Here is a 27438-nt window from a genome sequence, read left to right as displayed (position 1 = left end):
TACTACCACTAGGCAGCAATGGCAGAAAGAGTGAGGGGATGGGTACAAGAACCCAACACAGATTGGGTACAAATGAAGGAGGCATCATGTAAAGGAATGACCCTCCGGGCCCTGGCTACAGCAGCACTCCCGTCCTCCTCAACGAGATACACAAAGTGGGCAGTGCTTGTGGCCACGCTGAGAATGTGGACCCAGTTGAGACAGCACTTCGGGATAACTAAAATATCCCCCATGGCCCCCATCTGTGGCAATCACAGATTCCCCCCAGCCATGCTAGATACCACCTTCAAAAGATGGAGGAGGGATGGGGGCACACTGACGGTCGGGGACATCTACGTAGGGCGCAGACTGGCAACACTGGATGAACTGATGAGGAAGTGGAAACTAACAAAAGAACAGGAATTGAGACACCTCCAAATAAAACACTTCCTTCGCAAAGAGACAATAGGTGCACGGAGCCCCAGAAACACACTACTAGAGGACCTGATAGGCACAGGCAGCAAGGAGGGGGGCTATGTGGGAAAATATACGGATAGTTACTGGACAGAGCTCGAACATCATTGAACGAGACCAGAGAAAAATGGGAGGACGAACTGGGGACAGAGGTAGGGTGGAGCTCTGGGGAAAAGCACTGAGCAGGGTGAGCTCCACCTCCCCCTGCGCAAGGCTAAGTCTAATGCAGCTCAAAGTGGTGCACAGAGCACATGTGACCAGAACCCGAATGAACAGGTTCTTCCTGGAGGTGAAGGACAAATGTGAGCGGTGCCAGAGGGGCCCGGCCAACCACACCAACATTTTGGGCTTGCCCCAAACTTGCTGGGTTCTGGACAGCCTTCTCCGAGGCAATGTCCAAGGTTGTGGGGGTGAGGTTGAAGCCATGCCCAATAGTGGCAATCTTCGGGGTATCGGAGCAGCCAGAGTTACACATGGGGAAGGGGGCCAACGCCCTTGCTTTTGCTTCCCTAATCACAAGCCGGAGAATCCTGCTCGGCTGGCGATCAGCAGCACCGCCCACAGCTGCAGACTGGCTCGCTGACCTCTCGGAATTTCTCCACCTGGAGAAGATTAAGTACGCCATCCGAGGGTCAGAGGAAGGCTTCCTGGATATTTGGGGGCAGTTTGGCGGCCTCTTCCAAAACCTGTTCGAGGCCAGCAGCAAGGAGTAAGCTAAGAATAAAAAGAAAACAACAAGATAGATGAGGAACCAAAGAACTGCACAAACCGGGGGATGGGGGGGGGGGGGGGGGGGGGAGGGAGGTGGGAAACCACCAGAGAAGAGGATGGGAAAGGGGGGAGGGGGGAACGATGGGGAAGGGGGGGTATGATAGACCGTTCTAGAGGGCAACAAAATGTACATAGTTTTGTTAAATTAAGGACAAAATAAACCTCTCTGTACAGTAAAGTAAATTAGCGCAGGCAAGAAAAATGTAATGTATACATACAACAACTGTTCAAAAACCAGAGAAAAACCAATAAAAAGAGTGAAAAAAAAAATAACGGCTTTTGAGTTGGAGTATTCCATATATTAGTATGGATGGAGGTAATTGTTAACAGACAGGAAGCAGACAGCAGTGGTAAATGAGGCATTTTCAAGTTGGCAGTTTATATCAAGTGCAATGCTTCAAGGATAAGTGTTGGAACCTCACATATTTAGATTCTATATCAATGACTTTGATGAAGGGACCAAGGGTAATGTACCAAGTTGTCTGATGATACAGAGCCAGATGAGAATGTAAGCCATGAGGAAGACACACCGAGGTTAAGTGAGTGGGCAGCATGTGGCAGATGGAGTCCACTGTGGAAAATGTGAGGTTATTTGCTTCAGTAGCAAGAATAGAAAATCAGAATACCTTTTAAAAGCTGTGAAAAATTTAAATCTTGGATGTTCCGAGAGACTTGAGTATACTCGTACAAGGAACACTAAGTTAGCACGCAGATATAGTAAATAAGTAGGAAGGTAAATGTTTATTTGGCCTTTATTGCAAGGGAATTGAAGCCTAAGGAAAAAATATTTCTACAATTTGATCAGGTTTTGATGAGACAACACCAACAGTACTGTGCCCAATTTTGGTTTCTATATCTAAAGAAGGATATATTTCTCTTGGAGGTGGTACAATAAAAATTCACTAAGTTAGTCCCAGAAATGAGATTGTTTCAATGATGAGTAGTGAAATAAATTGAGCCAGTACTCTCTCCCAAGTTAAGAAGATTGCAAGGTGATCTCATTGAAGCATAAGACATTGTGAACGGGCTTGACAGGATAGATACTGAGATGTCTTTTCCTCGGCTGGGTAATCTAGAACACAGGGCATAGCATCAGGGTAAGACGCCCATCAGTTAGAACGGAGAACAGGAGAAATCCATCACTCGGAGGATTGGGAATCTTTGGAATTCTCCATCCCAGTGGGTTATGGATGCGGATTGAGTATGTTCAGGGACGGGGTAGATAAATTCTTGATCTCTCGGAGAATCGAGGAGCAGGTAGAAAAGTGGAGCTGAGGCAGACGATTTGCCCTGCTTGTATTGAAGGGCAGAACAGGCACAAGGGACCACATTACAATTCCAGACCAGACGCCAACAGTGGCTAGGATACTGGAACAAAACCCCAATATTTTGTTTTGTAAGACTGCACGGAAAGAACGATTCGCTCCAGGAGTGATTGCACGAAGAAATAGGGATTTGGTATTTTAAAACAAAACTTTTATTATTAATACACTATTAAACTCTTTAACATCACACCAGAAATTACCCCTTAAACAATACTATTCAATACAGTAAATACAATACTCTTAATTACTATCTCTATTCCCAATTAAACAACAAGAAAGGAAAAAACATACAGCTCTGAATCCATCCAACATCCCAGTGGCCCAGAGTAATACTTGCTTTTCAGAACAGATTTGGCTCCTCTTAGAACCCCTGCAGACTCTGGCTCAATGTCTTCAAAAGCAGTTTCAGCTGGTTTGTTTCAGCTCCCCCCTTGCCCTCAAATAAGATTGCAGTGCTTTAAATACTATTACTCTTTTTAAAATTATTCTACAGGGAGCAAAAGCCCTTGCTTGTGTTCCAAAGGGTTAGTCATATCAGAACACAACTTAAAAAGCTTTCTCAAAATGTCTGAATGACTTGGCTCCACCCAGCAGTTACATCATCTCCCCAATCTGAAAACAAATGAACTCTCCAGGCTGGAAACACATTAATGCCCAGGGACACTCCCTAGTCAAACAACAGTGCATTTACCCAGGCTGGAAACACATTGGCCGGCATTCTCTGACCCGGCGCCGGTTTCTCGCGCCCCGCTGCCGGCTTCGCCATTCTCCGTCGCAGTTTTCCGGGGGCCGGTGGGATTCCTGCCACGCCAGTCGGGGGCTGTTGACAGCAGCGCCCCCCCCCCCCCCCCCCCCCCGCCGCCGCCGCCGCCGATTCTCCAGGCCCCGATGGGCTGAGTGGTCGATGAGTTTGGCCAAGTACTGCCTGCGTGGATTACTCACCTCCCACATGGTGGGACCTGGAGGGTGAATGTGTGGGGGCCGTCCTGGAGGGGGGGGGGGTGCGGGGGATCCGACCCTGGGGGGGGGGGGGGGGGTCACGGTGGCCTGGCCTGCGATCGGGGCCTACTGATTGGTAGGCGGGCTGGTTCCATACGGGCATACTTTACTCCGCGCCAGGCACCTGTCGGGCTCTGCCATATTGCCCGGGGGCCGGCGTGGAGAAGGGAACCCCCGCGCATGCGTGGAAATATGCCGGCCGTTCTGCGCATGCACGGGCCATTCCGCGCCAGCTGTAGCTGCGGGGACTACTCCGGCGGCAACCTAGCCCCCTAGAAAGGGGAGAATGCCTCACTTTCGGGGACCATTGACGCCGGAGTCGTTGGCACCGGTTTTCACGCCGGCATGGGGACATAGCCCCATTATTAGAGAATCCCGCCCATTATTCTGGTCAATTTCATCTCTGGCTACTTAAAAGCTTTCTGGTCTTGCAAAACAAGATTATTTTTAAAAACATGACTACTGCAGTCAAACACACTCTAACCCCAGGCTTTTATTGCCTTAAATTGCCAAATGTTTATAATCCAATATATCTAAAATCCTCCATTTGTCACAGCTATATTGTCTGCTCCTACTTCTTATGTTCGTATGGCCACAAGACATGAATTTAACTCATTCCCAGGTAAAAGAGAATTAATTGTTTTAGTTGAAACATTTATGTGCAACAAAATGAAAAAGCTACCAATGTAATAAAAAAAAGTACCAAGCATTAGAAATACAAGCATTGTCTACATTTTTCCCTCAGTGCATGGTGGATATTCTGAATGGTTGAAGTGGGATCCATGTAGCGTTACATGTGGACAGGGAGTGCAGAAACGACTGCGACTTTGTAACAATCCAGTGCCTGCAAATGGAGGACGGCATTGTGAGGGCACTGACTCTGAAACACGCAGATGCCAATCCAAACCATGCCCAGGTACATTTCTACTATACAGTCTAATGGTTCATAGCTTTAAGTAATGGTTTATGTTTAAGGTTACGTACATGGAAAAATCAATGGAAATAAACAAAAAATATTTTACCTGTTAATATTTCCGACCCGAGATTTTTCATATCATTTGACAAATTTTGATTTCAACAGCTTTCATTTGATGATAACTGCACTTATTTTCCCATCATTTTAGGTCATTTGTTCTCAAATGCTATCACTTCGTCATTTGATATTACTTGCAATCATCGGGCTATCATTCTCGTTCATTTTCACTCCAAACTGACTATTTAGCTATCATTTTCACACAAAACCATCAAAAGATAGTTATCAACTGACATAATTGTCATCAATTGACGTCCTGCACTGTTCAATACAAATTATAACTCTGTACATGGAAGCATACATAGAAAATAGAAGCAGGGGGGTGGCCCTGAACAATTGAAGTAAAGCTTCCCTATTGCTGTACTTAATCCTCTCGCTATGAAGGCCAACGTGTCATTTCCTTCTTTACTGTACTTGCGCACTTACTTTCAGCGACACATGCACACCGAAAACAAGGTCTCTGTGAATATCCACCTCTCTCAATTCAAATAGTACACCCATTCAAATGATAATCTATGTTCCTATTTTTGCTACTGAAGTGGAAACTGCACATTTATCCACATTATGGTGCATTTGCCATGCATATTCCCACTCACTCAGCCTGTCCAAATCCCACTGAAACATCTCTGCATCCTCTTCATAGTTCACCCTCCCAACCAACTTTGTATCATCTGCAAATTCAAATAAACTACATTAATTCCCCCCCACCCCCCACCCCCCGTCCAAATCTTTAATATATAATGTCAACTGTTGGGGTCTTAGCACAGATCCCTGTGGTACCCCACTAGTCACTGCCTGCCAATCGGAAAAAGATCTAATTATTCCAACTTTCTGCTTCCTGTCTGCTAACCAATTTTCTATCCATCTCAAGACACTATCCACTATCCCATGTGCTTTAGCTTGACATGTTAATCTGCGATGTGGGACTTTCGAAAGCCTTCTGAAAGTCTAAATAAACCACATCCACTAGTTCTCCCTGGTCAGCTCTACTAGTTATATCAGTTATATCTACAAATAATTCCAGTAGATTTGTGAGCATGATTTCCCTTTCATAAATCCATGTTGACTTTGTCTGAATATACCACTGCTTTCCAAATGCTGTGCTATGAAATCCTTGATAATGGACTCCAGCAACTTCCGTATTGCTAAAGTTAGGCTCACTGGTCTATAGTTCCCTGTTTTCTCTCTACCTCCCTTTTTGAATAATGGGGTTACATTCGCTACCCTCCAATCTGTAGGAATCATTCCAGAGTCCAAAGAATTTTGGAAAAATGACCGCCAATGGATCTACTATTTCCAGTGTCACTTCCTTAAGTACTCTGGGATGAAGATTATCAGTTCCTGAAGATTTATCCGTCTTCAATCCCATTAATTTCCCCCAAGCTATTTCTCTACTAATACTAATTTCCTTCAGCTACTCACTAAACCATGTGGTTTCTCCGAACTTTCGGTACATTATTCATGTCCTCCTTTGTGAAGACACAAGCAAAGTATAAAATTAGTTTCTCAGCCATCTCTTTGATCCCCGTTATGAATTCTCCCATTTCTGACTGTAAGGGGCCCACATTCATTTTCATAAATCTTTTTCTCTTTACATACCTATATAATGAACCATCAATCGAACGCGAGACGAGTTGCTGTACAAAAGTTAGGCTTTAATAAGCTAGAAGTTAGCCCTGCGGTCGACTACAGTAAATGGACGACCTCCGGGCGTTCTGGGTATTTATACCTCGCTCTGGAGGCGGGGTTAACTCAGCCTCTCGACCAATCGGGGAGCCGTCACATGACTGGTCTCAATCAATCGGTCGAGAGGCACATGCCCGACCAGGGCCAATGGTAAGCCAGTGTTCTGCACCAATGGCAGACAGCTATGCAAATCATACCACCACACTATAGAAACCTTTACAGTCAGTTTTTATGTCCCCCGCTAGTTTACTTTCATATTGTATTTTCCCCTTAATAAATCTCTTGGTCCGTCTTTGCTGAATTTTTAAACTGTTCCCAATCCTCAGGTCTGTTGCTTTTTCTTGTTAATTTGTAAGCCACTTCTTTGAATCTAATACTATCTCTAATTTCCGTTGTAAGCCGTGGTTTGCCCACGGTTCCCATTCGACTCTTGCACCAAATAGGAAAAAATAACTTTTGGAGTTCACCTATTCATTCCTCGAAAGCCTGTCCGCTATCCTTCCTTTCAGTAATGTTTCCCAGTCCATCAGAGCCAACTCATGCCTCATACCATCATAGGTATCTTTATTGAAGTTCAGGACCCTAGTCTCAGAATCATCTACCTCACTATCTACCTTGATAAAGAATTCTATAATATTCATCCCTAACGGCTCTCTCACAACTAAGTTGCTACTAATCCTTTCTCATTGCACAATACACAGTCTAAGATGGCCTGTTCCCTTGTTGGTTCCTCAACGTATTAGTTCAGAAAACCATCTCGTATACACTCCAGAAATTCCTCCTCTATTATACTGTGACTAATTTGACTCGCCCTATCTATGTGCAGATTAAAGTCACCCATAATCACAGATGTTCCTTTACCACATGCAATTCCCAACATTGCCACTGCAGTTTGGTGGTCTGTATACTACACCAACAAATGTTTTCTGTCCTGTGATGTTTCTTAACTCAGCCCATACAGATTCCGCATTGTCTTTGCTCCTATCTTTCCTCAATGTTGTATCAATATTTTCTTTAATCGACAATGCAACTTCACCACCTTTTCCTTTCTTTCTGTCTGTCCTTCCTAAAATTTGATTAGCCCTCGATGTTTAGTTCCCATCCTTGGTCACCTTGGAGCCATGTCTCTGAAATCCCAAGTATATCATACCCCTTTACATCTATCTGTGCAACTAATTCATCCTTATATACAGCCATACGTTCTTGAGTCCCAGCTGCATATGTATGCAGTGTGCAGGTCACACTCTCCACCACCATCCCCCGCCTCCACCCAACCTCTTTCTCGACATCCTCTCGTTCCATTCCATCTGACCACACTCCTTATGATCTTCCCCAAACTCGTATTTTGCCTTCCGCTCTTTCCTCCCCCTCATCTCCTTTTTCCCTCCTCTCCTCTAAACTGAAGGATCTCCACTTACAGGGCCAGCCAGAGACAGGATGTAAGATTTTCCGGGGTGATCCTGTGAAGCTGGAAGTCGATGCGGGAGCAGCATTGTGGCATTGAGCCTTGGGGACGTTGGAGGTTGTGAGTTTAGAGGCTCGGCACGGTAGTTCAAAGGCCCCAAGGCCCGGAGACTGGAAGGAGGGGAGGAGGAAGAGATGCTGGAGGTGAGGGGTTGAGTGGCTACAGGGACATGGAGAGACGCTGGAGATGAGGTGGGCGAGACACTGGAGATGAGGTGGGCGAGATGCTGGAGATGAGGTGGGCGAGACGCTGGAGATGAGGTGGGCGAGATGCTGGAGATGAGGTGGGCGAGATGCTGGAGATGAGGTGGGCGAGACGCTGGAGATGAGGTGGGCGAGACGCTGGAGATGAGGTGGGCGAGACGCTGGAGATGAGGTGGGCGAGACGCTGGAGATGAGGTGGGCGAGACGCTGGAGATGAGGTGGGCGAGACGCTGGAGATGAGGTGGGCGAGACGCTGGAGATGAGGTGGGCGAGATGCTGGAGATGAGGTGGGCGAGGTGCTGGAGATGAGGTGGGCGAGATGTTGGAGATGAGGGGGGAAGAGATGTTGGAGGTGGGGAGGGAAGAGACGCTGGAGGTGAAAGGGGAAGAAGAGACGCTGGAGTTAAGGGGGAAGAGACACTGGAGGTAGCGGGGAGGGAAGAGACAGCTGGAACTGAAGGAAGGGGGAAGAGATACTGAAGGGGAGGAAGAGACGCTGGAGGTGAAAGGGGAGGAAGAGACGCTGGAGGTGAAAGGGGAGTTAAGGGGGGTGAGACGGTGGAGGTTATTTGCAAACTCACTGACAAGTACCTGAGCAAAGAGGATCTGTCCAATCATATTGCATGCATGAGTCAATACCTTCAGGAAAGAAGCACAACAGATCAGAAAGGAAGGGAATTCATTTTAATTTTGGCATTAACTTGTCGTCTATGCTTTCCTTGTTTTACAACTACTTGCTTCAAAGTAATTCTGTGACATCGGACAGAGTTTTTGTTTGTGTTGCTTTGATGAAATGTTGCTAAAAGAATTAATTAACATTAATTTCTGAAAAACATGATTAAAACATTTTATGCCCTCAGTGGATGGCAGCTGGTCAGAGTGGGGCCACTGGGAGGAATGTTCTCGTACCTGTGGCCAGGGCAACAGGACAAGGACCAGGACGTGCACTAATCCATCAACGCAATATGGGGGGAAACGGTGTGAAGGCAAAGCTGTGAAGACTATCATGTGCAACATCCGGCCTTGTCCAGGTATCAGAGACCATTTTAAAACAGTTCAATACATGACAGTGTGATGGAATGCTCTCTGCTTTCTTGGATGAGTGCAGTTCAATACATATAAAATATGTCCTCACCTGCACAGGACCAGACCACTTCCCTGGCCTGTGCTAGGAAACTTTGGCCTTTGTATGGGCTTCCAACCACACATAACCAACATAATATTGTATTCAGAGCATTTTGAATCATCATGTCCTGTGCTTGTTACCAATGATAAAAAGGTGAGACAGATGTATTCCCCTGGAAACAAGAGCACCTTAAACAACCTGGTTACTCATCTCTCCCCTATCTTTGATGATTTAGAGAAAAAAGAAAACAATAATTGGTATATTCATAGAAACCCTACAGTGCAGAAGGAGACCATTCAGCCCATCAAATCCGGTTTAAACATGTCATTTTTCACAAGATAGGTTATGAAGGGAAAAGTTCACTTCCAATTTATGTTCAGTCATTCAGTCTCCCATGGTCCTGTGTTCCTATTCAGTTTTCCAGGATTTTTTCTACTACTGACTCACCAAAGCCTGTCCACCATCTACAAGGCACAAGTGAGGAGTGTGATGGAATGCTCTCTGCTTTCTTGGATGAGTGCAGCTCCAAAGGCACTCCAGTTGCGTAACACCATCCAGAATCTAGCAACCCACTTCATTGGCACCCCATCCACTAATTCTAATATCCACTCCTTTCACTATCAATGCATACTGGCAGCTGTTTCTCTTCAGTTTCTCTGCTCCGCCTTTGGCCCGCCTACACGAGAGAGCAATGCCAAGATTTATTTTCTCTTAAAATATGACCTCACCTACACATCTACAAGATGCACTGCAGGCAACTCACCAAGGCTCCTTCAGTAACACCTTCCAAACCCATGATCTATACCACATAGAAGGACAATGGTAGCAGATACATGGGAATGGCACAACCTGCAAGTTCCCCTCCAGGTCACTCACCATCCTAACTTCAAATTATATTACCATTTTTCACTATTGCTGGATCAAACTCCTTCCCCTAATAGCACTGTGGGTGTACCTAGACTTTTTTTTTATTCATTCAATGAGATGCGGGCAACACTGGTTGGTCCCTTCCATGAGGGCATTTTAACACTCAACCACTTTGCTGTGGATCTGGAGTCACATGTAGGCCAAACCAGGTGAGGATGGCAGGTTGCCTTCCCTGAAGGACATTAGTGAAGGACAATCAATAAAAGTTTCATGAACATCATTAGATTTATGATTCTAGATTTCTATTGAATTCAAATTTTACCATCTGTCATGGTGGGATTCTAACCCAAGTCCCCAGAGCATTATCCTGGCTCTCTGGAGCACTAGTCCAGCAACAATACCACTGCGCCACTGGCTCCCCTGCAGTGGTTGAAGAAGTTGGATCACCACGGCCTTCTTAAGGCCAATTAGAGATGGACAATAAAAATGCTAATCTAGCCAGCAACACCTATGCATGGGAAAGATTAAGTCACCTGAAATTTAAAAAACCTTCCTACTCAAGAGGCCCATTCCTCTTATTACTTTCCTTTTAAGACATCTAAATTTGCTTATTGCTGATATGAACCTGTGACCTTTTGTCTTATTTTCATTTAATGAAATATGTTAGAAATTTATCATGTTCAATCTGGTCTACTATTGTCTTTCTAAGGCACCCTCTGACTTGCATGTATTTATATACAGAAATATTCCTGTACCTTTTTTATCTATCTCTCTTTAGTTGTTGGTGGCTGGAGCTCCTGGTTGCCCTGGGGACCATGCAGTGAGACCTGTGGTAAAGGGACTCAAACTAGACTAAGGCTTTGCAACAATCCTCCGCCATCATTTGATGGGGCCCGCTGTGAGGGGCAAGATGCACAAACACGGGTTTGTAAGAAAAGGCTGTGTCCAGGTAAGCAATTAGAAATTAGGGGCTGGATTTTCGCTGTGGAGGCGGGATACAGCAACCAGGCCTAAATTTTGTGACCGAAACCTGTCTCCGCCAAGAAACTGACTGAAATTCAAGGGCTGGATTCTCTGGTTCCACAGTCATGTGTTTCTCGGCCACGCGCCATTCGCTGGCGGCAGGTTTCTATCCTCCCGCCACATGTCAATGGGAATTTCTATTGAAACCAACCCACACTGCTGCAAAATCCGCTGGCGGGGGTGTGCTGTTGGCAGGAAAAGTGAATCTCAACAACTGAAGAATTCCCCCGCCCAGATTTTTTTGCTAACATTAAGTAGACTCTCTGATTAAAGCGTGTGGGGCAGGAATAGAGGCAGCTTTCAAACACTGAAGGCAGCTGTCACTGAGGCTGCTGGTTGCCCTGAGGGAGAGAGTTTGTCCCAGAGCCTGCCGCTACACCACAAGGAAGTGAGATACCACAGGGCAGCTGGATTCCTGGCACCCATGAAGGAGAGAATGGAGGTCTGCTTCTCATACAGCTGCAGGAGGAAGTTACCTTATCAAGCGGCAGGTGCAACGTTCTGTTTAGCTCTGTCTCCAATGCCTCCTGTCTCACTGCCTGCTCCTCCCTCAATGAGCTGTCCCCTTCCATGGCTTCAGCATCCTCAAGGTCCATATCTTTCTGGAAGGCCATGTAGTGGCGAGCGAAGCAGACCACCACAATAACCGAGTCTCCTGCAGACAGGTATTGAGGTGCACCATCTGACTGGTCCAGGTACCAAACCAATTGTCCTCTGAGTCTGTGATGAATTTGATTTGTTATCTACGGCCTGCGAGATGCCACAGAGGTCTGCACTGATGAGGACACAGATGTCCCCTCATTTAGTTGTAGTCTCCTTCAGTACTGGTTCTCAGTCATCCCCAGGTAGTTTTGCCTTCCCCTTAGGATGGAATTTTCCCTTATCGGTCTATTCGGTGCAGGGATGCAAGTGTAGGTAATTCCATCTGGGGTGTGGGACAACTGGCCATATGTGTTCTTACACTGTTCAACTCATCACTTATGGATCCATGTTGCAGACGGTGAATCTTGTGGCAGGGACAGGCAGGAAATCACTCTCCCCACAATCACCCCATGGTCCCTAAAGTCTGGGTACCATATTTAAAGAGCGCCTGAACAGCCTCCCTCCTTTCTCACCTCAGCCTGCCTCTCAGGTTCTGCCTCCATTCCCCCCTACCCCCAGCCCCCACCTCGCTCCAGCCTTCACGCAGTTTGTGTTATTGGCACCCAATATGAGTGAAGCTATGAGCGGTTCCCAAGAAATCGAAAGCAGCTTCTACAGACCTCAAATATGTGGATGAAGTGAAGTTTGCCAGTTGCATGCCACTTTATACACAGTTGTAAAAGTGAACCTTCTAATTTTTTGCTGGCAGGAAAGTTAATTTTGGCGAAATAACCTTTTAATGAGCATGCACGCCATGCTAATTCATGCAAAAGAGCTTCCCCACATTGTTCATCAGGTAGCTCAACCTGCCAAGTCCCAAGATCAGAATTCCGACAGTTCATCCCTACATTGGGAAGCTGATTTTTGGACTCACACCAAATTGACTTGTCCTGCCCACCACGTTTCCCACTCCTGGTAGGACAAGAAGATTCAAGATCCTGTGCTCAAGGTAATGTCTGCTTCTCCTTTGCACCCCTTATCCATCTTCTCTGGCCTCCTGATGCCCAGGGCTCTGCCCTTCCATTGCAGGCTGCACAATGGCCTTGATTTCTGAGGGTGCAGCATCCACTTCCAGCTGTACCCTTCATGGTGCAGTCAAAACAGCCTCACCCACTGCTGTGGTGACCATGCCAGAAGGGTGACAACGCCATGAACTGGTAAAGTTCTTAATGCTGTCTCCTCCCTTGACCAGAGATGGGCTGTCCTACGTTTGACTTCAAAGCAAGTGAGCCCTTTATCCTACAGAAAGCACGAATACTTAACTTTTTAAACTTTCTCACCTCCACATGACATGCCCCCCCCCCCCCACATGATCCTTGCCTCCACCATCTGGTCTGGGGCAAACAGCTGCTGAATGCCGACCACCCCCAGGACGATTCAGAAAGTTTGCAGGGACGGGCTTTTAACAAGCCGTTAACTATTTTAATTAGCCTGTTTAAGTGTGCGGGTGAAATCGGAAGCTCCCCCACACACAATGCCCTTGGGGAAATTGGTGACCTGAAAACAAGAGGCGGAACGTTCAGTTGTTTAATGATGCCACCAATTTTCAGCTGCCCACCATCCTTCTAAGCTGAATCAGACCATGAAAATCCAGCCCTGAATTATTAAAAGTACATTTTGTGAATTATGTTTAATGAACATATGTAAAAATGCTTCAGTGGCTGCATTATATTACAGAAAGTAATGTCCACACATTATTCCTCGTCAAAATGTAAAATCGCCCCCTTCTTGGAGCAAATGCTTGATCTGAGTGTCAGTTTGATTTAGTTTAGGAATAAAGTTGGGAGTATTGTCAGCTCTAAATTAGCTAATTCTGAGATCAAGCTCCAGTCCAGACTTGAGAACACAATCTAGACAAACATTGCATTGCAGTACAGAGGGAGTGCTGCAATGATGAAAGTGTCAGGTGAGCATAAAAACTCTGTTATTTGGAAATCAGCAGGGTGTTCTCCTCGTGTCCCGGCCAAAGTTCCTCTCTGAACCAGTATGACTAAAAAACAATCAACAGGTCACTTATCTCATTTACTTTTACCAGAGTTTGCCTTGTGTAAATTGTCATGGCTACAGTGATAAAAAGTGATTCTTTGGCTTTGATGCGCTTTAGGGCCTTATGAAGGCATGAAAGAATATGCAAGGATTTACTTTCTGAGTCTCGATCTTAAGTGAATTTCAATATAAAACTATTTGAAAGCAATCGCAAAGCTAGTCGTGTTCACTGCAGCCCAGTGCATTAACCCAGCCTCTTTGACAAGTACAAGAGGAATGTTCTTTCCCCTATATGGATGAGTGAAGAGCCTTCTGTTCATGAGTATCATGAGCCTATTGTAGATGAACAAACTACATCTCTTCTAATTACCTAATTAAATTCTAATCATTTGGCATTTCTCTGTTTAAGTGGATGGAAAATGGACATCTTGGATCAGCTGGACAGCGTGTAGTGTGTCCTGTGGAGGAGGCACTCGTCAAAGAGCCAGAACATGTTCCGATCCAATGCCACAGTACGGAGGGCGCTACTGTGAAGGCAATGATGTACAAATCGACTTCTGCAACAGTGATCCATGTCCAAGTGAGTATGGAAAGACAATTACTGGACTTCAAAAAAAAAATGTGAATTGATTGCTAGTCCAGTTATTGCCATCCATTAATTGATTGAACCATTGCAGTGTACACATTTTAGACGAAGATATTGGATTTTTAAAAATCCACCATATAATTGATTAAGCTATGATACAATCAGAATATACTAGAAACACATGACTAGTCCATCAACACCCAGAAGGATAAATTAACATCTTGAGGCCTCAAGCCAGAGGTTTGGGTCACAGTCTCAACCTGAAATATGAATCTGTCTTTTGTCTATTTGGATGCTGGCACTCATTTGTAATTTTCCTTTTGTCTATAAAATGAGATTGACTTTACGTAGTGTAACCCTCCTATCTATTGCTTAAATGAATAGCATTGTTCTGTGCTGAAATATTTCACATTCATTAAACTCCAGCAGTATCTTGATGCAAATGTGGGAATCTTTTGATATTACCAACTTGTGCTTAAACTCTTTGAGTTTTTATCAGAGGGGTTATGTCCCTCTGGTGTTGGCAGCATTTCCACCATGTTGTGCAAATATGCAATGGTAGCTTAGTTTTGCTATTTTTCACCACAACCCTATGCATATTATGAATATTCTACCCTTACTTTAGCTGCAGCAGTACAGCCTAGTTGTCAGTTATTTTACTCTTCATTTACAAAATTCTAAGATAAGCAACAGAAGGAGCAAGTCAACTCTTTTTCACCCTTTCATCCAGAAAAATGTTTCCTCATCACCTCATTTGTCTTTTGAACAAATCTAATATTTTCACCATCATCGTACCTATTAATTCCAATTGTTGATAACTTGTTGCATGAAGAAATTCATCCTGACATTTGTCTTCCTCTGGGCTTTTTTGAATTTTTTTCAGAGAAAGCATTTGAAACAAAAGATATATTAAATTGTGACTAAAGCATACTATATTCATCAGAGTTTTTTTTTCAAAATCCCAATAAGTGGTTAATATGCCAACAGAAGAGGACCTGCCCGGTGGCTGTAAAGAACAAACAATTGGTTAGCTAATTTTGGTAATTGATAAACTCGTCAGACCTATTTGTCCGTGTTCTCAGGTGCTCAGCAGGATGTCTTGTTTTCTCCATTTGTATATCTATGTTACAGCCCACAAGTTACAACATAGTGAATAATGGTAAAATTGTTTTTTGTTCGCATTATCTTTAGTCCATGGTAACTGGGGTCCATGGAGCAGTTGGGGAATCTGCAGTCGAACATGCAACGGAGGACAAATGCGACGATATCGTACCTGTGACAATCCCCGGCCAGCAAGTGGTGGTAGGGCTTGCTCTGGAGCTGATACTCGGGTTCAACGGTGTAGTATTGATGTTTGCCCAGGTGAGCTGGTTGTTTTTACATTAGTATTTTGGAGCAGCATCGTGGGCCAGGGATTTCGTGTGTAACTGCATCTAAATAGCTGGCAGGTCGGAGCTGAAAATAGTGATCAACATGTCAGTTTTCCAGTTTCTTTGTGGAGGCAGTTTCAGATGGATGCATTTTATAACTGTGAACAACTATAATAGAACCAGCAAAAGAACAGCTCATTCTCAAAATCTGATATGATGTTCTTCCTGTTGAGAGAAGTGTTGTGTCCTAATATCATGTAAATATAAGAAAAAACATATCTATCAGGCAAAACTGAAATGTACAGTGAGCTGCAGGCCTGATATAGGATTCATTACAGATATGGCATGAGATGCTGGTCAGGATGCAAATATGGAATAAGATGCATTGTCAGAACCAATACTGCGGTACCTGTGAGACCTTTCTTGTGTGTAATTAACGTAATATGGTTTCTGGGGAAAGAGTTCTGTTTCTTCATGAGGTTGTGATGTTTGTTTGGAAATTCATCTTCACCATCATCTGCAGAAGAATACTTAAGGGGCATCTCACAATAACTGATTATACCAGATTCCACCCTTGGCTCACAGACACCTCTCATCCTGGAAAGACAGGAGATAATACCAGGAGGAACTGTTGCCAGAGATGCTTACTTCTGCACTTATTTTGGTACTGACACTTTCATTGCAACAATCTGGAAAGCAATCTGATTCAAGCGTTTGCTTGTTTAATGTACTGACTAGGAGGCAAAACCTACAGTAATACACTGACATGTGCAACTATCACCACTATTCGCAGGCAGCACATTTCTCACAGTGGTGGAAAACCACCTTTCCCATAAATTCTACACTTCGCCTCCAACTGTGGGCGACACGGTAGCACAGTGATTAGCACAGCTCCAGGATTCCAGGTTCAATTCCCAGCTTGGGTCTGTGTGGAGTCAGCACGTTCTCCCTGTGTCTGCGGGGGTTTCCTCCGGGTGCTCCGGTTTCCTCCCACAAGTCCCGAAAAACATGCTGTTAGGTGAATTGGACATTCTGAATTCTCCCTCTGTGTACCTGAACAGGTGCCGGAATGTGGCAACGAGGGGCTTTTCATGGTAATGTCATTGCAGTGTTAATGTAAGCCTACTTGTGATAATAAAGATTATTATTATTATTAAACCATGTCCAATATATTCAAATCATACCAACGATTTTGATGCACTAATGTATTCCTCGGAAAGTATCATGATAGACGATATAGAGGCTTCATAAAATACACACAGGTACTTGTTTAATTTGTTTCAAATGAAAATTAGAATAGTAGAGGGCAGCACGGTGGCCTAGTGGTTAGCACAACCGCCTCACGGCGCTGAGGTCCCAGGTTCGATCCCGGCTCTAGGTCAGTGTCCGTGTGGAGTTTGCACATTCTCCCCGTGTCTGCGTGGGTTTCGCCCCCACAACCCAAAAATGTGCAGAGTAGGTGGATTGGCCACGCTAAATTGCCCCTTAATAGAAAAAATAATTGGGTAATCTAAATTTATTAAAAAAAAGAAAATTAGAATAGTAAAAAAATATATAGTCTGCACTATTGAGTCACTGACACAAAGGTGAGGCTCGTCAGTCTGGGTGTTGTTTCTGCCTTCAAAGAGATTTGTTAAACATTTTTTCATGAATATGAAACAATTTTGTACTCTTTGTACAATTACTTCCAAATGGCAGTATTTTAATTTGAGGGAATTAAATATGGATGAGATACAGTAAACACTGCTGATCTTGTAATTGTTCTATTTTATAACTTATTTGATTTGAGAGATGTTTATGTGCAGATTAAGAGGCTGAAATTAGGCAGCGGTTTTAAACAGGCAATATATTCTATTCAATTTCTCTTTCACCTGATGTCAGTCAGACTGAGTGTAAAATGGCCCACCCATTTGCTATTGCTCATTGTGCGCTACCACAAGACAAATTTTCACCCAAGAGAGAAGTCAGGATGAATCAAGTTGTGCTGATTAGTCAACACCATGTTTGGACTTCTGTCCAAAGGGTCTGTACATCGTAGATGAAAGGAATGGCTGAAGGAGGTAAAGCGATCGAGAGATTTGAAATCCCAGGAAAGAATGATGTTAAAACAGGCTATGAAAAAAAAATCTTGATTTCAATAAGGGAGGGATGCAAAGAGAATGGAGTTTACAAGGTACAAGAGAGAAATGTTTATAAAATTATGGGGCGCGATTCTCCGCTCCCCACGCCGGGTGGGAGAATCGCGGGAGGGCCCCCTGACAAATTTCACGCCTCCCTGGCGCCCCCCAGCGATTCTCCCCTCCCCCCACCCGCTTGGAAGAATCGCCGCTCACCGTTTTTCACAGCGAACGCGATTCTCCGACCCGGATGCCATTCGCGGCCGTTTCACGACGGCGGCAAACATACCTGGTCGCTGCCGTCATGAAACGGGAGTGAGAAGCCCGTTTGGGGCTTGTAGGTGGCCTAGCAAGGAAAGAGCACCACGACTGTGCTCGGGAGGGGACAGGCCCGTGATCGGTGCCCATCGATCATCGGGCCGACGTCCAAATCGGACGCACTATTTCCCCTCCGCCGCCCCGCAAGATCAAGCCGCCATGTCTTACGGGGCGGCTGAGGGGAAAGACGGCCACCGCGCATGCGTGGGGTCGTGCCGTCAGCGTCATGACATCAGCCGCGCATGCGCGGGTTGGAGCCGGCCAACCTGCGCATGCGCGGCTGACGTCATTAGGCGCGCCGGCCGTGTCATTCTTGGCGCAACGCCCCCGCGGCCGAGCATTATGGAGCGCCGCTCCTAGCCCCGCCAGGAGGGGAGAATAGGGGGCGAGGAGCGGCCTCCGAGGCCATCGTGAAACTCGGCCGAGTTCACGAAGGCCCTCCCGATTTTTCCCGGGAGCGGAGAATTCTGCCCATGATTTTAGTCACTGGAAAGGCATTTAACTTCTTGTAAAACCTAACGAAATAGTCTAATATATGGTAAAGCTCTAATGTTTCCTCAGACTCTTCCTTAGTGATATAAACAATATTATTACTAATTGTTCTTATTTATTCCCCCTGAATTTATGTCCAGTGGATGGAAACTGGGGACCTTGGCAAACGTGGAATGATTGTTCAGCATCTTGTGGAGGTGGTGAACAGAGGCGACTTCGTCTTTGTAACAACCCAGGGCCGTCCAGTGGAGGCCGCTCATGCCCAGGCGATGGCTCACAAGTGTCCAGATGTAAAGTCCAACCTTGTCCAGGTTTGTCAGCTGTTTTGTTGAATTCCTTAAGAAACTTCAGCTTTGGGTTTAATACAATCTTCAGAATTCAATAAGAACCACTTTAAATAAGCCCCATCACCAGGAAACGAGTTTTGCGAGACATTGGGCATGATTCAGCCACCGCGTTGACCCTTCATGGAGCCGGGAGCAATGGGTGAATCCCACGAGAGCCCCAAATCAGGCTCCACGCTGGGCATGAAACCTCTTGCGCAAATCACCCGATTCGCTCCGCCATCAGGCTCAATTAAATTCCTGGGCACCGCTTTCGCCAAGCACCCAGGAGTCATTGGCCCTGTCTGCGAAACCTCGACAGGGCGCCATTTAGCACTGATTCCCACAATGTGGGCCAGGCCTGATGGCACCTTGGGGGGTCTCGCAGGCCTTTAGAGACCCACGGATGGTAAGGCACAGGGCAAAGTAGTACCCTGGCATCTGGACACCTGGCACTGTCAGGGTGCTCAGGGACTGCTAGGTTGCCAGGCTGGTAATGTCAGGCTGCCTAGGTGCCACATTGGCACTGCCAGGGGATGGGACTGTGGGGGCTTTGCCCATTTGAGGGGAGGGTTGGAGGGGGGAGCCTAAAAAGGCTGGGGGAATGGGGTCCTGAAAATGGGGGGAGGTGCAGAGACCAGTGCTGCCGGTCAAAATGGCTCCCTGATCTGCAAAGAGCCATTCCTGAGCTCAACTCGTCAGCAGGAAATCGACTAAAGTGCGGCCTCGGCAGGGAGAAACGCCAAGGCCCAAAAAACCTGCAAAGTGACGGTGAATCGTGGGGTTAATCTCAGCACTGCAACCGGCAGGAAACAAGCTGATAAAAGTGCCCGAAACCTGACTGTGTTTTAAGTCCGCTGAATCGCACCCATTACCTTTTTCCATGAATACCAGTTCCTACCTTGTCATTGTTGTTGACATGAGCACAGGCCTGATGATGCCTCCATCTGTGCGTAATTTCTATGATAGGGTCAATCACTAAAAAACATGCACTTGGTTTTAATGTGAATGCTAGATTTATTTGGTAAAGATTCCTTTAAAACAACACATCATCCAATGCTGACCAAAGAAGTTATTTTCCCTGTAGTTTCCTTTTTTTCTTCATCTACTGAAGTCATTGATTCCCTCCTGCTGTATAGTTTGCATGGGAATCTGGCAACTCTAGTACTTCACGCAACTTTAATCATTTGGCACGTGTTAGTCTCGACACTGAGTATCACCATGCATTAACTTGTATTCATACAATGCCTTTAACATAGCAGAATATTCCAAGTACTTCATAGGAGCAATTATCAATCAAAATTTAGCGCTCAGCCATGTGAGGAGGTGTAGCTTGATCAAAGAGGTTGGATTAAGCAGGGCCTTAAAGGAGGGTACAGAAGTTTAGAAGGGGGATTTTACAACTGCCAACCGACACAAACCAAACACTCAAGAGGTCAGAAATAGAGGAGGGAAAGGATCTTAGAAGATGGAGGAGATTACACAGACAGGCCGGGGTGATTGCATGGAGGGATTTGAAAATGAGGATGAAAAATTTAAAGTTGAATTGTTGCCAGACCATAAGACAGAGAAGCAGAATTAGGTCACTCGGCCCATCGAGTCTGCTCCACCATTCAATCATGGCTGATATTTTTCTCAGTCCCATTCTCCTGCCTGCTCCCTATAACTCCCAATCTCTGTCTTAAAGACACCCAGTGACTTGGCCTCCACAGCCTTCTGAGGCAAAGAGTTTTACAGATTCACCACCCTCTGTTAAAGGCATTGTATGAATACAAGTTAATGGATGATGATACTCAGTGTCTATCAAGCCCGAGTGAAATACCTGATTCACCCAACCTCTCCGAAGCCTAACCTGGTCCTTCACCCTCAGATGGGCTCCAGCAGCAGTACCACATTGGCTCTCAAGCTCTTTAAATGCAAAAAAAGATTCTTGCCCTTTTCACCGGTCTACCGAACCCCGGCATGTTCAACGTCACCATTAGGACTAGAGGTCTCTCACTCCCCCCCCCCCCCCCCCCCCCCCAACACCTCCTCTATCAGTCATGACTGCTCCATGAGGCATTCTTTTCCCCCCCCCCCCCAACCCGGGCCAACTTCCTAAGCCCACCATCCTTCCAAAATGACCGCCGGCCCAGCACCAAGAATGAGACCAAGCCTTACCCCTTGTCACCGTCAACCGACTACCCCACCTCAGAAATCCACGAACCACTTCCTCTCTAAACCACTCCTCTCCTCATACTCCCCATTCCCCCATCATCCTCATCTTTGTTTTAAAGGATCGTCCCTTTAGTCTGAGATTTTGTCCTCTGGTTACAGTTTTTCCTACAAGTGGAAACATCCTCTCCATGTCCGCTCTATACAGGCCTCGCAGTATCTTATAAGTTTCAATTAAATTCCCCCTCATCCTTCTAAACTCCAACGAATACAGACCCAAAATCTTCAACCGTTCCTTATACGACAAGCTCTTCATTACAGGGATAATTCCTGTGAACCTCCTCTGGATTCTTTCCCAGGCTAGCACATCCTTCCTTGGATACGGGGCCCAAAACTGCTCACAATACTCCAAATGGGGTCTGACCAGAGCCTTATACAGCCTCAGACGTACATCCCTGGTGTTGTATTCTAGCCGTCTCGACAATGAATGCTAACATTGCATTTGTCTTCCCAACTGCCGACTGAACCTGCACATTAACTTTAAGAGAATCGTGAACAAGGTCTCCCACGTCCCTTTGTGCTTCTGATTTCCTAAGCATTTCCCCATTTAGAAAATAGTTTATGCCTTCATTCCTCCTTCCAAGGTGCATAACCTCATATTTTTCCACATTGTATCTCATCTGCCACTTCTTTGCCCACTCTCCTAGCTTGTCCAAATTCTTCTGCAGCCCTGCTGCTTCCACAATACTACCTGTCTCTCTAGTGATCTTTGTATCATCTGCAAACTTAGCAACAGTGCCTTCAGCTCCTTCTTCCAGATCATTGATGTATATTGTGAAAAGTTGTGGTCCCAGCACAGACCCCTGAGGCACAACACTAGTCACTGGCTGCCACCCTGAAAAAGACCCCTTTATCCCCACTCTGTCTTCTGCCAGTCAGTCAATCCTCAATCCGTGCCAGGAAATTATCCTTAACATCAAGGGCTCTTAACTTATTTAACAGTCTCCTATGCGGCACCTTGTCAAAGGCCTTCTGGAAATCTAAGGCACTAGTCAGGCCTAATCTGCAGTACAAAGAACAAAGAAAAGTACAGCACAGGAACAGGCCCTTCGGCCCTCGAAGCCTGCGCTGACCATGCTAAACCGTCTAAACTGAAATCTTCTACACTTCCGGGGTCCGTATCCCTCTATTCCCATCCTATTTATGTATTTGTCAAGATGCCCCTTAAACGTCACTATAGTCCCTGCTTCCACCCCCTCCGGCAGCGAGTTCCAGGCATCCACTACCCTATGTGTAAAAAAAAACTTGCCTCGTACATCTCCTCTAAACTATGCCGGTCGCACCTTAAACCTATGCCCCCTAGTTATTGACCCCTCCACTCTGGGAAAAAATCTCTGGCCATCCACTCTGTCTATGCCCCTCATAATTTTGTAGACCTCTATCAGGTCGCCCCTCAACCTCCGTCGTTCCAGTGAGAACAAACCGAGTTTATTCAACCTCTCCTCATAGCCAATGCCCTCCATACCAGGCAACATCCTGGTAAATCTCTTCTGCACCCTCTCTAAAGCCTCCACATCCTTCCGGTAGTGTGGTGACCAGAATTGAACACTATACTCCAAGTGTGGCCTAAATAAGGTTCTATACAGCTGCAACATGACTTGCCAATTTTTATACTCAATGCCCCAGCCAAAGAAGGCAAGCATACCATATGCTTTCTTGACTACCTTCTCCACCTGTGTTGCTCCTTTCAGTGATCTGTGGACCTGTACACCTAGATCTCTCTGACTGTCAATACTTTTGAGGGTTCTACCATTCACTGTATATTCCCTATCTGTATTAGACCTTCCAAAATGCATTACCTCACATTTGTCCGGATTAAACTCCATCTGCCATCTCTCCACCCAAGTCTCCAACTGATCTAAATCCTGCTGTATCCTCTGACAGTCTCATTGCTATCCGCAATTCCACCAACCTTTGTGTCGTCCGCAAACTTACTAATCAGACCAGTTACATTTCCCTCCAAATCATTTATATATACTACGAACAGCAGAGGTCCCAGCACTGATCCCTGCGGAACACGACTAGTCACAGCCCTCCAATCGGAAAAGCACCCTTCTATTGCTACTCTCTGCCTTCCATGACCTAGCCAGTTCTGTATCCAATTCACTATATCCATTTCTGGGACCATATGTGACGAAGGACATGAAGGCATTAAGAGACATGAGAGCACAGAGGAGATTCACAAGAATGATTCTACGAATAAGCAACTATAGCAATAAGGATTGATTAGAGAGGTTGGGTCTGTTTTCTTTGGACAAAAAAGGGCTGAGAGGAAACTTGATAGAGATATTCAAGATCCTGAGGGATATGGACAGGGTAAGGAATGAGAAATTGTTCCCTTTCAAGAGTACATCAAGAACGAGGGGGCACGGATTCAAAATAATGGGCAAAATGAGTAGAAGTTGACTCTGATTAGGGACAGTCGCATGTTTGAACGGGCTGGGTTGGATGTTAGGTTTAAGGGATGGGAGCAAAAGGGGTTGGGAGTAATGGGGGATTTATTCCTGGAGAGGTGGTTTGAGAGTCTGGGGGAGTTGGCGGAGAAGTATGGGTTTGCGCAGTCAGAGGCGTTCAGATGCTTGCAAGTTTGGAATTTTGCTGGGGGGATTTTTCCGACCTTCCCGCTGCTGGCGTCGTTGGTGGAGAGAGTGCTGTTGTTGGCAGGGGCGGAGGAGGAGAGTACTTCAGGAATTTATGGGAGGATTCTGGCAGAGGACGTAGCGAGGCTGGAGGGGATTAAAATCAAGTGGGAGGAAGAGTTGCGGGGGGATGTGGAGGAGGGGTGTGGTGTGAAGCCCTGTGGAGGGTGAATGCCACCTCATTGTGTGCAAGGCTTGGGTTAATACTATTAAAGGTGGTACATCAGGCACATTTAACAAGAGTTAGGGTGAGTCGAATGAGTAAGGCGGAGGAGGATAGATGTGAGCAGTTTGGGAGGTACCCAGCAAATCAGGTTTATATGTATATCGATCGGCAGGTTTTATATAAGATGGCAGCCAATTGTCATGTATTTCAAAGAATTGGTCACCGTCAAAAGCTAGAGGGGGTGGGATGGGGGTTGGAGGGGTGGGGTGTTTGTTTTGGGATTGTTTATTTGGTTTGTATTTATATATTAAAACACATTCAACAAAAATATTTTACAAATAATAGGAGTAGAAGTGATGTGAAGAAATATGGTTGGAGTTGAAGTGAACTTCCTGAGAGGGTAGTGGAGGCAGGTTTGATCAAGCTATCCAAACAGGAATTGGATTGTTATCTAAAACGAAAGAATGTGCAAGGTTACGGGAACAAGGCAGGGGAGTGGGGCTAGGTAGAATCTTCTTTTAGAGAGACAAGGCAGACTTGAAGGGGCAGGTTCAGTCAGCGTCCTTCTGCACTGTAAAGATTCTGTGAATGCACAGATCCTTATTGAGCTCATATCACATGATCCAATATGAGTACTCTGGTCTCACACTTCACAATTCCATTGTGAATATCAATACATCACACTCCAGAATCCAGTATGCCTGCAGCATAAAGTGGTTCACACAACGTTTATATTAATTCTACCTTTGTTCTCTGTATTTCATTACTAAACCAGAGTACAAAGATCCATTAAAGTCACGCAAGAAAATCACAATGAACCCAGAAAATGCATTTAACTCTTTTCAATATCTTCTAATCATTCCATTACTAGTCCAATATTGTTTTATTAGTATAAGCACAAGTGACATGATTAATATCTTCCAGACCACCAGAGACATGATGAATGAATTTCATACATTCCATCAGTCCAGTAATCTTAAGGAGATACCTTTGCCTGAGGTTCACTGACACAAACTATTTCACTCTCAGCAGAAAGCTGTTTTGATACATTGTACGCTGATGCCACAAACAGCCCAGGACATTGACATACATACATGGGTAGTATGAATGCATGTTCAGACAGAGAGGTGATTGGTTAATTATCATGGAACCAATTAACAGATCCTAATCTATGCTCTTCAGTTTTCTTTTCAAAGTATCAGGAAATGTGCAGTATCTGTGTCTTTCCTTCAGGTGGTCCTCAGCGTGCCAGAGGGAGTGTTATCGGGAATATTAACGATGTGGAATTTGGTGTTGCTTTACTGAACGCTACAGTGTTTGACAGTCCAGAAACTAGTACTCGCATTATACAAGCGCAAATCTCAAATGTACCGAGGAGCATTGGTAAGTGCTTAGTGCCTGATTCACTAATTCAACCTTTTCCAGGTGTGTACAGAACAGAAGGGTGTGGGCTATTTGGTGGGCGTCACCTTCACAACCTGGGTTTGATTCCAAAAGAGCTAACTTCATTAAAAGTGAAATGTTATTAAAAACAGAGAAAAAAAAGAAGACATCGGGAGTAGGAGCAGAAATGCCTAATTCCCATCAGTAGCCAGGGGAGGGGTAGCACCTAAACTTGTAATTTAACAGTTTTCTTATCCTTCTAGGCACAGGCAATCATATTAATATTCGAACTCTGCCAAAGAACACTTTAATTATTTTATAATGTATTTGGACATGCAGCAAGCAGCACAACCACTTCATAATTCGGTACGGTAGCAGAGTGGTTAGCACAGTTGCGTCACCGCTCCAGGGTCCCAGGTTCGATTCTGGCTTGGGTCACTGTCTGTGCGCAGTCTGCACATTCTCCCCGTGTCTGTGTGGGTGTCCTCCGGCTGCTCCGATTTCCTCCCACAGTCCAAGGATGTGCAGGTTAGGTGGATTGGCCATGCTAAATTACCCTCCATGTCTAAAAAGGTTAAGTGGGGTTACTGGGTTAGGGAGGTATGGTGGAGGTGTGGGCTTGAGTACGGTGCTCTTTCCAAGGGCCGGTGCAGACTCGATGGGCCGAATGGCCTCCTTCTGCACTGTATATTCTATGATTCTATGAATTCGCTCTGGTGAGCCACATGAGCTGTATCTTTCTTTTGTTTACAGCCCATGTAAACAAAAGATGTATCTGATGATACATCCGGCGCCAACGACTCCAGCATCAACAGGCACACGAAGTGAGGAATTCTCACCTGTCTTGGGGGCTAGGTTGACGCCGGAGGGGTTGGTGCCACTCCAGCCGGCGCCGAAGGGACTGCGCAAGTTCTCGCATGCGCCAAAAGGCCGGCGTGGTCTCGCACATCCGCCGTGTTTTGACGCATGCGCAGGGGGTTCTCTTCTCCACGCCGGCCGTGGCGGAACCCTACAAGGGCCAGCGTGTAAGGAAGGAGAGCCCCCACGGCACAGGCCCACCCGCAGATTGGTGGGCCCCTATCGCGGGCCAGGCTACCGAGGGGGGGGGGGGTTAAGTGGGGTTACTGGGTTAGGGAGATAGGGTGGAGGTGTGGGCTTGAGTGGGGTGCTCTTTCTGATGTATCTGCATCCCTAAATATTCTAGATTATTTTATGAACCCAACTTCTGTGCATCAGCAGTTATCTATACAGACTGACATACTATTGGCATGGGTGGTGCTTTATAACCTCCAAATATATCTTGCTATGTGTCTAGTATTCCATTGCTTTTTCTAGGCCCTGCCATGAGGAAACTCGTCTCAATCCTAAATCCCATTTATTGGACAACAGCAAAGGAAATCGGGGAAGCAGTTAATGGATACTCTCTTACAGAAGGGGTATTCAGACGGGAGACACAAGTCGAGTTTGCCACTGGTTAGTCATGATTAACTGTAGAACAAAGGAATCGCGTATAAACTTATTTACTTGTTTCTTACGAATGCATGACAGTATTTCAACCCAGATTTTCTTACCAAGAAAGCTATTAGATTCTGAGCAGCTTGGCTTTGTTCTTAAAGTGAAAATCCAGATTGGATCAAATGGCATTGAGTTTACAATGACATATAGAGAAATGATTGTGCTGGTGATCAAATAAGCATGTTATACGATGTTAAAAATTAAATATTTAAACCTAATCAATAATTTTCCCCAGCTCTTTTCATGGGTAACTATAAATTGTCAGAAATAGTGAATTATTACAACCAAACGTTTTAAGATCCCGTGCATTCTTTTGGTCCTGGGGTTAAACACACTTGTATTACATCCCTGTTTCTACCATCTGAACACAGCGGTTAATCCATTTATTTTAAAGAGGTCAACGGCTGAATTAAAAGTAGCACAGACAAAAATTTACGTGAACATATTAGTTGGCGCATTATAAAAAGACAACATAAACTAAATCTCAAACACTTAGTAGGGCATTTATGATGTAAGTAAATAAAATCAATTTTAATTTAAGACTAATATATATCGTAATGCTCCCAAGACGATACATCATGAAAATGAAAATCGCTTATTGTCACGAGTAGGCTTCAAATGAAGTTACTGTGAAAAGCCCCTAGTCGCCACATTCGGGGAGGCTGTTACGGGAATCGAACCGTGCTGCTGGCCCGCTTGGTCTGCTTTCAAAGCCAGCGATTTAGCCCTGTGCTAA

The 27438-nt window shown here is 45.4% G+C and overlaps 1 protein-coding gene across 2 annotated transcripts in view; it reads left to right on the top strand.

Moving 5' to 3' along the window:
• The window catches only part of hmcn1 (hemicentin 1), a 677622-nt gene that overhangs the window by 606214 nt on the left and 43970 nt on the right, over positions 1 to 27438 (top strand). For both annotated transcript variants that reach the window (XM_038794621.1, XM_038794624.1), the window contains exons 88-95: positions 4294 to 4464; positions 8796 to 8966; positions 10707 to 10877; positions 13989 to 14159; positions 15357 to 15527; positions 18603 to 18773; positions 25038 to 25187; positions 26523 to 26660. In XM_038794621.1, the coding sequence (XP_038650549.1) occupies positions 4294 to 4464; positions 8796 to 8966; positions 10707 to 10877; positions 13989 to 14159; positions 15357 to 15527; positions 18603 to 18773; positions 25038 to 25187; positions 26523 to 26660 (1314 nt within the window). The remainder of the gene's footprint in view (positions 1 to 4293; positions 4465 to 8795; positions 8967 to 10706; positions 10878 to 13988; positions 14160 to 15356; positions 15528 to 18602; positions 18774 to 25037; positions 25188 to 26522; positions 26661 to 27438) is intronic.

Source organism: Scyliorhinus canicula, chromosome 4 (assembly GCF_902713615.1).
Source record: "Scyliorhinus canicula chromosome 4, sScyCan1.1, whole genome shotgun sequence".
NCBI classification, from domain to species: domain Eukaryota; kingdom Metazoa; phylum Chordata; class Chondrichthyes; order Carcharhiniformes; family Scyliorhinidae; genus Scyliorhinus; species Scyliorhinus canicula.
The sequence above is the reverse complement of the archived record's forward strand: the minus strand, read 5'-3'. Positions and strand labels throughout refer to the sequence as shown.